General features: G+C 35.6%; 1 protein-coding gene across 1 annotated transcript in view; it reads right to left on the bottom strand.

Annotated features, from left to right (window-relative positions):
* BCAS3 (BCAS3 microtubule associated cell migration factor) overlaps nucleotides 1-16,084 on the bottom strand; it is a 464,879-nt gene that overhangs the window by 281,325 nt on the left and 167,470 nt on the right. Inside the window, exons 16-17 of the mRNA XM_028157532.2 lie at nucleotides 15,368-15,518; nucleotides 7,030-7,074 (exon numbers count right to left, since the gene is read on the bottom strand). Coding sequence (XP_028013333.1) covers nucleotides 7,030-7,074; nucleotides 15,368-15,518 — 196 coding nt within the window. The remainder of the gene's footprint in view (nucleotides 1-7,029; nucleotides 7,075-15,367; nucleotides 15,519-16,084) is intronic.

Raw genomic sequence — 16,084 nt, 5'->3', positions numbered from 1 at the left:
AGAATTGAACTTTTCCGCAATAACCCAGAATCTTTCTATTGCAAACTAACCTTGTTAGCAGAGATATAAAACACTGAAAAATGGCCTTAGCCGGTATGGCTCAGTGGATAGAGCGTCAGCCTGTGGACTGAAAGGTCCCGGGTTAGATTCCGGTAAAGGGCACACACCCAGGTTGCAAGCTCAATCCCCAGTAGGGGGCATGCAGGAGGCAGCCGATCAATAATTCTCTCTCAACAGGAGAAACCAAGATGGCGGCATACATAAGCACCTAAACTGCTGCCTCGCACAACAATTGCAAAACTACAACTAAAGGACAAAACGGACATCATCCAGAACCACAGGAAGGCTGGCTGAGTGGAAATTCTACAACTAGAAGGAAAGAGAAAAGCACACTGAGACTCAAGAGGAGCTGCAGGAGGCAGAGGTACCAAGGCGTGCGCGCGGAGAGGGCTGGCAACAGAGTACATGGCTGGCTTTCTCAATTGGGAGGGAGACAAAAGCTCCCAACTGCTCTGAACTCCAGTTCTGGGCGAGATTCTGGGGACCCAGGCTCTTACGGGGAGACAGTGGACTGTCTGACAGCGGGCAAAACTAGAGGGCGGCTTTCTCTCAGAGGTGCTTGCAGCGATTACCGCGGGACACTGAGACCCAGGGGCCTCTTAGGGCAGGGCTGACAGGAAGCCATTGCTGTATGCTCCCCCCTGAGATCCCGCCCCACAAAGCCATAGCTGTTTGCTCCACTGAGACTCCGCCCCATCCAAGCTGAACACAGAGGCTTTTGCATATGAATGACCTGGTCCTTTGAATTCTAAACTTACCTAACAAACTGCAGCTGAGTCAGTGAGACTCAGAACATCCAAAAGAAGGCCCAAGGCCTTCAGCACCTTGCATTGCTTCACACTGGGCCTCATCTGGGCACCTTCAAAACCCAAACAAAGAAGAGAAATCTGCAGATCTCTCCATAGCTCCTGCTGGGTGGCCTCAGGCAGAGGCTAAATTAGCACCTCCTTGGAGATCCAAGAGCCAGTGTACCCAGGGGTCAGAGTAGGACCATCCATATTATAACTCCTCAGATCCATAAAGGACACACTCAGGGGCAGACTCAGTGAGCACCAAAGCCCCACTGAAGCAAGTCTTGTCTCATAAGGGTGTCTCCAGCACAGAAGTTCTCCCAGCGTAGAGACAGCTGATCCTCACAGCCAATTGGCCTGGAGGTCAATTCCTCCCAGTGATACCAACAACAATCAAGGCTTGACTACAACAAGACTGTGCACACAGCCCACAGAGGGGTGCACCAAGAGTGTCCACCTCAGATAACTGGGGAGGCTGAGCCACTGGGCCCTATAGGACACCTCGCACACAAAGCCACTCTATCAACTCAGGGAAGCAGCCAAAATGTGGAGACAAAGAAACAGGTCACAAATGAAAGAAATGGAGGAAAGCAAACAACTGGATATAGAGTTCAAAACCACGGTTATAAGGTTTTTCAATAATTTCCTAGAAAAGGCAGATAAATTTAGCGAGACCCTCGAGGATATGAAAAAGCACCAACTAGAAATTAAGCATCCACTGACTGAAATAAAAAATAATATACAGAGATCCAACAGCAGACTAGAGGATCGCAAGAATCAAGTCAAAGATGTGAAATACAAAGAAGCAAAAAACACCCAACCGGAAAAGCAAAAAGAAAAAAGAATCCAAAAATATGAAGATAGTGTAAGAAGCCCCTGGGACAACTTCAAGCGTACCAACATCAGAATTATGGGGGTGCTAGAAGAAGAGAGAGAGCAAGACACTGAAAACCAATTTGAAGAAATAATGACCGAAAATTTCCCCCACCTGGTGAAAGAAATAGACTTACAAGTTCAGGAAGCACATAGAACCCCAAACAAGAGGAATCCAAAGAGGACCACACCAAGACACATCATAATTAAAATGCCAAGAGCAAAAGACAAAGAGAGAATCTTACAAGCAGCAAGAGGAAAACAGTTAGTTACCTACAAGGGAGCACCCATACGATTGTCAGCTGATTTCTCAACAGAAACTGTGCAGGCCAGGAGGGAGTGGCAAGAAATATTCAAAGTGATGAATAGCAAGAACCCACAACCAAGATTACTCTACCCAGCAAAGCTATCATTCAGAATTGAAGGTCAGATAAAGAGCTTTACAGATAAGAAAAAGCTAAAGGAGTTCATTACCACCAAACCAGTATTATATGAAATGCTGAAAAGTATTCTTTAAGAAGAGGAAGAAGAAGAAAAAGGTAAAGATAAAAATTATGAACAACAAATACGTATCTATCAACAAGTGAATCTAAAAATCAAGTGAATAAAAAAATCTGATGAAGAGAATAAACTGGTGAATATAATAGAATCAGAGAGTGGACTGACAATTCTCAGGGGGAAAGGGGTGTGAGGATGCGGGAAGAGACTGGACAAAAATCATACACCTATGGATGAGGACAGTGGGGAGGGGGTAAGGGCAGAGGGTGGGGTGGGAACCGGGTGGAGGGGAGTTATGGGGAGAAAAAAGAGAAACATTTGTAATAATCTGAACAATAAAGATATATTAAAAATGAAAAAAAATAATTCTCTCATGATTGATGTTTCTCTCTCTCTCCCCCTCTTCTTTCCTTTCTGAAATCAATAAAAATATATTTAAAATAATAAAGCACTGAAAAGTGATAAACATGTGAAAGAATTAAAAGTGAAAAGAGCTAGGCTTGTAAACTGTGTTCACCTGTAGATTGGTGGCACAGCCATTTAGGAAAGCATTCCAATGCTAGCCCTCTTATTTCTGTTTCCCTCTAAGCATCCCCCTTTTTGCTTACAGCCCATCACAAAACATTTGCAAGTTTAAAAAGAATAGCTCTGGGTCCTTGGAGGCCTCCTCTCCTCTATTCATTATTTTATTAAATTAATAATATGATATAAAAAAAATGAAATCCCCATGTATACAGGTGTCCCGAAATTCAATTGTGTTAATTATGGTTATAAATGGGAATGAGACATACTGGCAGTGCAGATGGGCTCCTTCCTATTGAGAACGCATGCTCTTTACTCCCCTGAACCCATCATAAATGAACCCATGTTCCAAAAGAAAAAAACAAGTATTTGAGCAAAAATGTAAAAGTAGAATGGAATGACCTCAACTTTCATCATATCAGGCAAAATAAGAATCATATTTACTAAACTTGACGCAAGATAACAACAAAATCAAAAGTAAAATGAACGTACAAAGAAACAAAAGAAATAAGGTGCTAAATTAAAACCCAGGAGTTTAACTTCTTGTTCGTCCCCTTTGAGAGACTTAACCGTCAAGTCATAGAATGAGAGTCATTTTTACTGCCAACAGGAGTTCTGGGGACGTTAACATTACGACATCTTTAAAATTATTTACAAAGACTATTGATGTTACCCATTGGCGTTTACTGTATTATGTAATCCAGTCGGATTAACATATTGAATTTCTCTTGCCTTTTTTTTCCCCTCCAACATTACTGCAAAGAGAAACAAAAACCCAGCAAGACTCTATTGCTATCTGCTTTAAAATTACAGTAAAATGATGGCCATCTGGGTAATTTTACTGGGTCCTACAGAACAGGATATAAGTGATGTATCTGTGGATGGCATGAAAAGCAGCAATGTTGGATGCCTTGTTTAGAAGGACACAGGCATGAAAAGAGCTAGATGGAGATAGAAGCACCATTTCTTTCCTTTTCTAAAACATAAGGGTACAGTCAGTATTGCAGTTTAAATGCTAGACACAACACTGATGTAAGAATTACAAGTGGTATAATGTTTTCGTGTTAAAGAAGCAATTTTCATTGTATGCCTCACTGTGATTAAGCTTTGAAAAAGGGTTTAGAAGTTTTCTCTCACTTTCAACTTTATTTTTCTTAAATAAGAACTAAAAGGTAAACTGAAAGTATTATATATATATATAGAATATATATATATTCTATCACAAATTTATCTAAATTTATCTCACAGATTTATCTAAACTTTGCACACAACAGATTCTCTTCATATAAATCTTTCCTTCCAAAAATAAAATTATATTTTTAATACTCTCAAAAGAACACGGTAGTTTAAATAAACTATTTATATATAGATCAAATGAATACTCTCAGACAATGCTGACTAAAACTTTAATATAACTTTCTATGTAACATTTAATTCTTCTTTAAAATTAACCTTATATAATATAAAAATAGGTTATGTGTAAGGGAGATATTAAAATGGACTACCTCTTCTCCACACTGTTATATATGTATTTTTTCTTTTGATTAGTAATCAAAAAATAGCAGTAGCTTAAACACAATACCACATGCACATTAAGAGTTCAATAAATACTTGTTACTTATTTGTAATATTGAAAGCAAAATTTATTTTTAAAAATTCACAATGGTATTTCTCTTAAAATTACTGTATTAAGAAAGCATATCATACGTGTGATTATTTTACTTTATTTTTTACAGTCATTCAAACTCAAATATCCTAGAGTATACATAATCCTGGGAACGTATAAGTAGCTAATATGTCGAAGATGGCCTACACAGTTAACTTTCCAACAAGTTTATTTTACTATCAAAGGGAAAGACATTATTTCAAACTGACTCATTTGAAACTGCATGCATTTAAACACTTAAACAAGTTTATCAAAGAATGAAAAATATGTAGAAATTGTGACCTATCAAAAGCAAAATCATATTTAAATATAAATGCTGCAACTTGAAAGTACTAACAATTTTGTATAAAATTTATATAACATTTTAAGAGGAACTGTAAAAAATGTCATATTCTTCCACAATACAAATTATTACCCTACAAGTGGAAATACTATAAACATAATTATTTAGCATAATGTTCTATGTCAGAACAGTAAATAAAACATTCTCAAATTGAATGCTAAATACCATGGAAAAAAATAGCGAAAACTGTTAAAACAAAGAAGCTCTTATAAACAACATGGAAGTTGTCAAATTTATATTCATTTTGCTGCCTTAATTTGAGGTTTCATTAAGATCTTAATGGGAAAAACATGCACCACTAGTAAAGGAACGCATTTGAAAGGAGGATCTTGTAGGCTAGCATAAGTGACTAAAAACGAGTTTCTTGTGAGCTAACGATGGCATCAAACAAACCACAAGGCAGTCTTCTAAAAGACAGGCAATGATTTAAAAGTCTACTATATTTCACATATCCCTTTCTTTAATCTGGCTCTTTTAATCTTGTTTCAACCTCAAATCATTTCTGGTTGACAAGTGCTTTTGCTTAAATTTGAAGAGCACATAAGCTGATGAAGGAATGGACTTTACTTATTTAACATACAACATTTGTTACTACGTCTTTACTTCTATGCTAAAACTTCAATCCTTATTAACATGCTAAAACTCTTTTCTTTGTACTTAGAATGAGACATTTATCTTAAGAGTGAATTTAATCCTAAATTTAGCCTGCAAAGAAATAGTATCATATGCTGAATCTGGCATTTAAAAATCGACTGCTCACTATGAGCTCCTAAGTAAGATTCATGTATCTTATTTGGTTTAGTTTTCTGTTTTTGTTTTTGTTTTTTTTTTTTAAGAAATCTGGTTAACAAAAAGAATAAAGATGGACTTTCCTGGAATTTTTATTCATTTAGGCCCTAAATTTGTTTAGAATCCTTTCACGACTGGTGTCCTAATTTTGATACTACATTTCACAAAGGAAATTTTTATGTTTGCCACTCTATTATTATATGATAATGAAATTTTCAAATGTTTCTATGGCATATGAATAGTGAAATTAGTTTGTGTCTAATTATACTGTACCCTTAAGGTGGTATTTGAGCTTCTTTTTGTCCAACAAGAGAAAAATTACTGGAAGTTTCTTTTCCTAGTATAATGGGCCAGTATAAACAACTCCTAGTAGCAGTTATGAGAACTACATATTATATGTGCAGAACTCTTTTAAGTATTCTGAGTAAATTTATAATATTGATATAACTTACATTGCCCAAAACTTGCTTTTGCCTCACTTACTCTGAAAAGCAGAAAAAAAAAAAAAAAAAACTAAAGTTTTTTCAAAAATGATATTTTTTCTTTGGATAAGAAAGAAAATAATAGTAGCAACACATTCATTGAGCACTTTCTTGTTCTAAGCAATTTACATTGTCAGTTCATGTAATCCTCATAATGAACCTATGAGTTAGGTGCTACTGGTAACTCCATTAACAGATAAGGAAACAAGAAACAGAAAGGTTTTAGAAAACCACCCAAGATCACATAGGTAGCATACGAGCTGAGATTTAAGATCTAGGTAGTCTGATTCCGAAGCCCTGACTTTTATCCATTATGTAAAACACACTATACCAGGTTCTAAATACATTTTACATCATATCTTTATATAAAAGTACTCCATGTTCATCGTGTCTAACTACAAGACAAACTTGTAGTTTATGCAGTTTTGTAAGAATTTTCCAAAATAAATAAGTTATGATAAGTAGGTGCTATGAGCTCAAAATTATAAATTATTTAGGAGTTTCAATGTGAAACACAAATTTCCTCCTTAATCACCAAAATTATTCAAAACAGAAGTGACTCTTGTTCCTCTGGTACCACATGCAGTTAAAATTTATAGGGTATTTATAGTATACTTTAAATATATTTATATTTCAAAATAAATCAAATATTCCAAATGTTCAGCAGGATGTGTAGGGAACTTCTGTTACTACAATGCTCAAAGCCTTAAACTGGTATGTTAGTCTTGTCTTATACACTAGCATTACAAGAGAGAACTCTTCTAATTTCTTTTTCTTTAATACTTAACTGTGATTTAATTTGACTTTTCAAGAAATGAAGTAAACCCAAGAAAACTGCTCTTTGAAAGCTTAAATATCAACATTCATGTCCCATCTACAAATTATTCAGTACTTCGGTGCGTCTATCTGTGCTCAGGCCATGCAACTGAAAACAACAGTACAAAACAGTTATTTTCTGAGAGTACAACAAATGAATTAGGCATGCGGGACTGAACTGGGACTCACCATGGAGCTTTTATGGAAAAACACCCCGCTCCAAACAGATAAGGCCTTCGTGGAAAAGGGGGGAAAATGCACAAAAAAAATTAGAGGAAAACTCATTTAACATTAACAAATACATGTATATCATACTGTTAGTATGGTAAATCACTGAAAAAATAGTAATCATTGGTAATTCTGCTGTAGATACTAATGAGCTTGATAGAACCAATAAAAATTACATATAACAAGTCCCTTCGTTTTCATAGGCTTAGAGATTTCAAAATGTTCTATTTCTCCCCCTTTTCTGGAGCAACCCTATAGGGTTCCTAGGTAAAATAAAATAAATTCAGTTCTGAGGCCCTTTTTAAAACAAAGCACAAGTTAAATGGAGTAATCAGATGGAGAAAAAGAGTGGGATCAGTAGCAACAGATGTGGGGTTGTGTGACACCGAATGTTTAAAACTAGCTAAAGATAACTCAACCAAAATTCTGCAAGCATCGTCTGCAGTTCACAGGTTGCAGTCTCAGAGCCAGAGCAAGGAAGCACATATTTCTAAGCTGCTAATTGATAGCAAGTTGGACTGCATATTGCTGGTCAAAGGAACAAACACTAAATACAAGTAGTAGGATTTATTTTCATTTAGGGTCACATTCCAGGAAACTGGCCATTCTCTTAATAGGGATACAAGGGATTAGCTTCTTCTACCTGGCCGCCATTGAGTGAGGCTGGAATCAGGAAACTAAAGCCACAATTGCTTGCTTTAGATACAACTGGGGATACAAAGTCAGACTTCGGAGTTACACATATTTCTTCTTAATACTCTGTTCACAGTATTTGAGACGTGCTATGCACATTTGCACACAAAGAAGTCCGAGTGATCTAATTATACCCGGAACAAAATGTTGCTATGACATCTGACGTTTGAAAGGAAGACATAACAAATTGAGAAGGAAAGCACACTATCAAAACTTGGTTATTTTCTTCTTCAACTTTGGTGTGAGGGACATTTCAAAAATCCTGCTAATTAGTATTAATCTCCCAGTGCACTGAGTATATTTGGCTCCAAACTGAAACTCGAGGATAATGTTTCACAACACTAACTACCATTCTGAGGACTGCAGCACAGAAGCTAGGAACAAGGCAACAGAGGAGTAAGAGGTTCTAAGTAGAAGGAGTGAGATGAAAGAACTGAGATACTGAAAACAAGAAATAACTTTGCAGATGATGTAGAGCATTTATCTCGTTTATCTTACATTTATCTCACAGTTAATGGTAAGACCATGACCAGAGATAAAGTGCCATCATTCACATTTAAAACAGTGGATTTCAAACTTGGTTTTTTTTACTGGGACCCATCAAAATGTATTTTCAGGTGCAAACTGGTGTGTACATAAAAACACACAAATTGAAACAAGTTAATGAATGGGTTTTGGTTGTAACCAACTTTACTATTTAGGACTTAGTTATAACCAAGATTAATAAACATTCTAACAGGGCAGGTCTGGGTGGAGCCTGAGACTCTTTTCCTAACAAGCTCCTAGGTGATGCCAAAGCTGTGTGTTTGCAGAACTGCATTTTATTGTATTCTATTTCATTAATGAAAAAAAAATCAAAATTTCCTGTTCTGACTTCATGATCCACTAATTACATCAGACACAAAATACTACTTGCAGCTTGCCCTGCAACTTGACAAACAATAATTTAAATAACTGAGACCACATAAAGATTCCAATCTCTCAATAACACAGAGATGCCATGCAGAAACGATCAGAAAATGCAAGGTTCAATACGTTTCCACGTGCCCACAAATACCTCCCAAGTGAAAAGGTTCCTGTTGGTTCACAGGACCCGGCTTCCTTTCATTTTCTTCATGCTGCAGAACACCTGAACTAATCAAATACTTCAAATGCTCCGGTGATCTGGAGCATTTAGGCATGAGTTGCTCTTTAGTGTATATTGTATCGATGCCGGGTACTCTCCCATCTCATTCCAAATACCAGACTATATAGCTCATTCACTGTAAAGAATTTGGTAGTTTTATCATAGTTCTTTATGACTTAAAAGGCTTCACTATGACCCCCAAAACCAACCAAACAAAAATGAAACAAAACCTTAAAGTTTCTACATTTCAAAAGACCAGCTGATGTTCCCCACCTATAAAGCCAGGTTTAGGTGTCCCGTATATATAAACAGGGAACATATTTTTATCCTTCTTCAATCAAGTAAAGATAACACAGCTTAAGGAGAAATCAGAGGGCTGGGGAAACAGGGTGAGAACCTGCCTTAGAATGTACACTTGGCATGTTCCCAATCTATATTCAACCACTTCTTACCCACTCCTACAAACTGGACCTCTGCCACGAACATGTAAGAGAAGAGCCCCAAACCCCAAGGAATTAAGAGTGACTGACGTAATTACTGAATTTGTATGGGTAGTGTCAGCTGTTCTTTTGAAATGTGCCTGCTTCATCTTCCCTCAATAGCAAAAGAATGAAAATATAAAGTCACAAAGGACAAGTCCATGATCCAGCTGTCTTCACCTATGACTTTCTCCTCCCCCTCCCAAATCCCACAGTTGGAATTTTATATGGGGATAATTAGAAGGAAGTAGAGGGCAAGAGTGGGAGTCTATGTTGAATTAAAATTGTCTATATGAATATATTCAACTCAATTTATCAAAGTCAGATATTAAGAATGTGTGTGTTTTTCAAACACTATGAAGATTTAGCAGATTTAACAATCCTGCTATATAAAACCTGTTCTCTTCATCATGAATATGTCCTTTGAAAGCTGAATTCTGATTGACAAACACTAGGGTTGATCAAGAGACTAAATATCAAGACATCTTTATTACAGACTTGTTGATTGGGCCATTGGTTCTCAAAGGGTTTCTTCTGGATAGACTCGGAAAACCAGAAGGAACTGTGCATTAATGCTATGTAAGTCTTTAAAATCATGAATTTGTTGAATTCCACATAGCACCACAAAAGCTCTGGTCTTGCTAGCAGAAAACAAGGCCAACTTGTGAGGGTTTCTTAAATGTAAGTAAAAAGGTTGATCTGAAATCCTCTATAACCTGAATCTAGTGCTAAAAACGTATTAGTAAGATTAGGCTCAATCATCTGCCGAGTTAACAAAATCATTGGAGTTTAAGTTCTCTATGAAGACACTCTGAAAGTCCTATTTTATAACTGATCACACCCAAAGAGAATTCAGGCACCATCACTTAACCGACTTTAGAATGAGCATATATAAATATTAAACATACTGAATAGAGAAAAATCAGAAGAAAAGCTATACGACACCATGAGTAAAATTGTAAAGCCATCTTCTCTAACAGTATCTTCTAGGAGCCCTAATGACCCTGCTACATCCAGTGTGCCCCCTGTTAAAGAGCAACTGAAATGGACTCACATGCAAATAAATTAGTCCTTATGTCATTTTCCAGTGTTACTTTTAATTTTTCTTTCATTTTAACTGCTCCCTACTAAAGAGACCTATGGCATTATTGGCTCTCAAATTATTGACCTGTAGGGCAAACTGAAGGTAAACTGTCCAATTTGAGATATATTCAATGAGCAAATTTAAATTATAAACCCAAGATTTTCATTAGAAAAACATTAGATAATATTCAAATTCTGGTAGATGTGGCAGAAAAGAAACTAGAACAGCATAAATAGGTTGTCGAATATCTGTAGGAAGTTATTTCTGACTTTTAATACAGTACATAATATACTTTATCTCCCCCCCAAAAAAAATCCATAGATTTATGGTAAAATGGAACAAACTATGGTGTGGTTTAAGTACTCTACTGATTTAGCACAAAAACTGAAAACTCAAACTGTGGTAAGTATATTGCACATGTAAATATATCCATATCCATTCTAGTGAGAAAAAAAATACATTGTCCATAATTTTGTATCTGGAACCAAACACTTATAGCTTAGCTATCAAGAACTAATACCTAGAGCAGACAAGGATGGGAGGTGGAGAATTATCGTGTGTTACTATACCAAATCTTCCCTATTAATTCTCAGAACTTTGCCTATGTGATCTGGGGCTCAGGACAAATTGTCTAGACAAGGTAGACCTAATGAGAAAAAGGAATAGGCCTTCTTCTCGGCTTACTATGTGCCAATGACATTTATTCACCTTCGCAAGCTCTGATGGCAGATGTGGTCTACAAATTTCAGCTAGAGATAACCAAATACATGGTATTAAATGCTGCCATTTCTAAATAAGCACAATCATCTACATTTCCCAAATGGAAATTGCTCAGCACTGGCCTAGGGCTCAACAATGAGTGAGGCTTGGAAATCAGGTAATGGGATCAAAGGCGTGGTGGGAACGCATACACTGAGAGGCTGAAAGATTGTCATCTATACCTATAAATTTTTATTGTTCAGATGAAGAAACTGACCTAAGACACACAGTTAACAGGTGGCAGAACCAAGAGGAAAAGCCAGGGCTTCAGACTCCTTAGTCCATTTTCTCCCACAACAATACCCCACCTACACCTACAGGGTCAGGCCCAAGGCTCCTAATAACTACCTCAAACTGCTCACAAAAAAAGTGAATAGGGGAGGGGAAAAGAGCAGGGAGCGGCTCCATTTAAGGAAAAGGAAACCAAATTATCTTGTGTTTACTTCACTAAAATTGATCAGCTATTTAAGAGCAAGGAAGTTAATTTCATTTCTGTATTTTTTTTATTCCCATGAAATTACTCTGACCTCTTTTTGAAATTAACTCTTCTCTGCTTGTGCCCATAAGTGATGTGTATATATTAATAATTTTAGATTTAATGCACATAAAATTAAGCATACTGAAAATGATTTACTAAACTTTTACATAGATAGGAAGCATTAAAAATTTTTTACCACTTCCATGATTCATTAACTCAACCAAATATCTACAAAACGCTGCTTAGTAAATCCCTACTATAAAAACTTAATACTCCCAAACAAGGAGCAATCCTTTAGCACCTGGTTTCACTTTTAATAGATGTGGAGAACTATTCCTATTTACAAGTGATAAAAACGTGACGGAGGCCTTCAATCTGAGACTGATGAAATGGATTCTGTTTGACTTGAGTGATTGTTGAACCAAATGATTTCTAGCACTTCCTTTGCCTTCATCGGTGTACACTGTAGTGGGGTGAAGCAGCAGCTGTTGCCAAAATAGGCCTCATTTCCTCCAAATGCCGCTTCAAGGTACAGAACATGAAGGTGTAAGTACATCTGTCTTTTGCCATTTTAGTTCTACTGGCCTCATGCATGTCTTGGAGAAAGACAGATGGTCTGTGACACTGCACAGGCATTCAGGGATATATATTTCCAAAAATAAGAGGGCAGATGTGAAACGTGGTAAGTACACGGTTGATCCCCAATGGTTTGAATTGAAGCTGCCATCTCAATTCGGTTATTTAAATAATAGGATCATAGGCAATCCGTAGAAATCTTTGTGCTAGAAATATAACTTTTTATTTGCTCCATGTCTATGACATGGAACAATTTGTTCTATTGACATGAAACAAATAAATGTTGATCTAACCTAAGGAAGTATACAATTTTACTAGATAAATTATCAGGTATATTAGAAGTAGTCATAGAACTCACATGTCTATAAATGAAAAGTGCTGCGTTCTCTTTCTACATTATCCAAGTCAAATACTTCTTATTAATTTTATTTTTCACATGCTAGGAAAGGCATTTCATAGAAGCAAAGTTAAGAGGAAATTAACCCGGCCAATGTTGCTCAGTTGGTAGAGCATCGTCCCATGCACCAAGAGGTTGCTGGTTCATCCGTTCCATTCCTGGTTAGAGTACATGCCCAGGTTGCCAGCTCAACCCCCAGTTTGGGGCATTCAGGAGGCAGTCAATTGATGTTCCTGTCTCTCTCCCTCTCAATTCCTCTCTCTCTAAAAAAATCAATAAAAACATATTTTTTTAAAAAAAGAGTAAATTAGAATTTCCAGAATGAAAAGAGACCTGGAAAATGAAAAGCCCATTTGCTCATCACTCTGCTGACCTTAATGTGGCAATCAAATTTCTCAGTAAGTATAACAAAATTGAATTGGAAATAATGCAAATTAGCTCAGTGCAGTATTGAGAACTGGTCATAGTAAAAAAAATTTAAATAAAACTAAAATAAAATAGAGCCTTTCAAATCTAATGAGATGAAATATAATAATATAAAATGTCTGGGATTTGTTTCAAATCTCTACATATGTCAAAAATGAAAATTCAGGGAACATATTTTGTTCTTGAAAACAAATATAACTTTTGGTAAGGCAAATACATGTATTTCCATGTAAATGCTAAATGTTTAAGTGATAAAACCACAAATTACATTCTGAAAATTCTATGACCAAATGTTTGGGTGAATTATAGTAAAAGTAAAAATTTGAAACTAAGTACTCATTATAAGAAATATTAATTATTCTCTCTAAATGCTTTCATATAGGACATGCTAAAAATTCAAAAACTTGGCAGAAATAAAAGGTTTCATAATTGAGATAAAAAGTCTAGTAAATAATAATGATACATGTATATTTAATTCATTAATAAATAATTATTAAATTAACTATAATAAAAGAGAGTCTAATATACATCCTTTAAAAATGTAGGATTTGTAAACAACTTTTTAAAAAGAAAATAATACTAGACTTAACAGGGTGATTATTTCATAAGTTACATAAACATCTAACTACTATGCTGTACACCTAAAAGTAATATAATATTGAATATCAACTGTAATTCAAAAATATAAACATTTAAAATAAAAGAAAAGGAAACAAAATTAATCTAAGTTCATAAAGTATGGTTGCATAGGAAAAGACTAGATAACTCATAGTTTCTCCCTGTCTAAGGACAGAGAGAGTGAAAAAGAGAGATTTTATTTGTTTTATGGAAAATTATAAATATATATAAAAGTAGGCTCATTTTCTACCCCTCCATCAAGTATTTTGAATTAAATTCTAACATCATATGATTTCATGCATAGAACTACAGTCACTATAGAGAAAGAAGTTTATTTGAAAGAGAGCTAACTCTTTGGATTATAAAGTAGCATGCCTACTAAGTTTTAAAAATAACAAACATAAACACTAGAAAAAAAATAAAATCAATTTCAAGAACAATAATTTTGAACAGGAAAGACAGTCAAAACCTCCTAAGTAGAATTTGTACAATGCTGATTTTGGACCTACGTTTGCTGTATTTTTTCTTTTTTCCCCCTTCATATGCAACAAACTCAACTTTATTCCTGCATTGAGCAAAAGGATCATTTTATATACAAAAACGACTCTACTAGGGAGAGGGTCAATTTCAGTGTTATGATAAAATCTGGAGCTCAAAGGCCTGGTTCCTGAGTATGAGTAATTCTTCTCACAAAAATGACCTCTGGGAACATTTTACCACCTAGCCAACAATATTAAGACGGCCAAATAATTAACCTAATCCTTTTGTTGGAAAGGCCCTGAAGAATATTTGAAGCCAAGAGAGGGTTTTCTCCTGACTAGCTGAATATATAATTTTTAGGCAGTTGTTCCATTTCAAATTAGGTTAAAGCCCAGAATTGCTTATTGATGAAAATAGGTAATTTGCGTATAGACATATATACTTTCTGGTACAAGTGAATTTCAAAGTGATTACACAATTGAATATCATGATATCTTAGACACAGCACTTTTATTTTTCAGGAACCAAAAAAAGTGATGATTTCTAGTAGGCAGGAATTGTTTTAAATTTTTAAATAGCTAAAATATGCACAAAGGTATGAATTAAAGTGAATCATCAAGTCTTTGAGGATGTTAACGACCAATCTTGAGTAAAGCCCAAATCTTAGGACTCTGGCTTTTGAAAACTACCCTTTGCTCCACACTGTCCTAGCACTAATGACAATTATAGGTAAATTATACCTCAATATAGATTTTTTTTTTAGAGTATTAGAAACATGGTTGTCATCTAAAGTTATCATCTTAGTAGGTGTGTCTGTCAAAATTTGGAAGTCATTGTAAGTCCAGATCATGTCTACAAAAGCAAGAAAATGAAACTGTACTTTCAAACAAAGCCACGAGGCAGCAAGTAGAAGACTAAGTAGCTAGATCTGGTTTTTATTAGCGAACACTTGTTTTCACAACTTGTCACTGCTTTGTTTTTTCTCTGAATGTGTGTGCACAGGGTTGTGTGCAAGTATGTTTGTGCCTGTTCTACGCTTTGTACTTAACCTGCTGCCATTAAGTATCATATGGACTGGAAATGAAAAACATAATCAAAACTACCCAAACAAAAAGTATGTTTTCTTTTATGCATTCAATCCTCTAGCACAGCTATTAAAGAAGTGTCAAGCCTGAGGCCTTACCCTGTTCGTTTGGTGATGGTCCCCAATGTCATTGGCTGTTTGATTTGTGCAAGAGGCGTCAAGACCATCAAGCTGGGGAGAGGAGAGAGCCGAGGGTTGCCAGGGTTGTTGTTGGCAAAATTATTGTAGGAGTCTTGGCTGTTTAGTTTCCCTACAAAAAATAAAAATAAAGAAAAACATCACCAAGGTAAGTTTCCTTTTCTCATAGGTTTTACACTAACTCCACTCATCACTTAAGAAAGGTATCAAAGGCAGAATTCACTCTAAAAGAATCATGATTATAAAGATGGGAGGGTGGGGGAAAACAAAGAACACTGGTTACACCAAGTGTGACTTACTTAGAAATAGAGACTTTGGGGATAGAGGAATAGAGGATACCGAACTGGATAGATGTTAAATGGTTATACCAATAATCAGTATGAAATTTAATCATAATGTTATGGTGTTATAAAGAAATATAGAGTAATTTTTAAGGTATGAGGTGTGATTTTTAAAAAATATATAATGATGAAATGAAACAAATGAAAGCAGATGAAACAAAAATCTATAAAGTTTAAATGAAGTTTACCACAATCTTACAAATGTGGGTTTAGGATTTTTTTTCCTGTTTTTTTTTATTTTTTTTTAACCAGTGGACTCAAAATATTACCTATAGTATCTATTATTCCAATACTATAGTACATGAAACCTTAAGCAAGGAAGGACCCATGATCTCTT

Source organism: Eptesicus fuscus, chromosome 20 (assembly GCF_027574615.1).
Source record: "Eptesicus fuscus isolate TK198812 chromosome 20, DD_ASM_mEF_20220401, whole genome shotgun sequence".
Lineage (NCBI taxonomy): Eukaryota > Metazoa > Chordata > Mammalia > Chiroptera > Vespertilionidae > Eptesicus > Eptesicus fuscus.
Note: the sequence above shows the minus strand (reverse complement) of the source record. Positions and strands in the feature narration are given on the sequence as shown.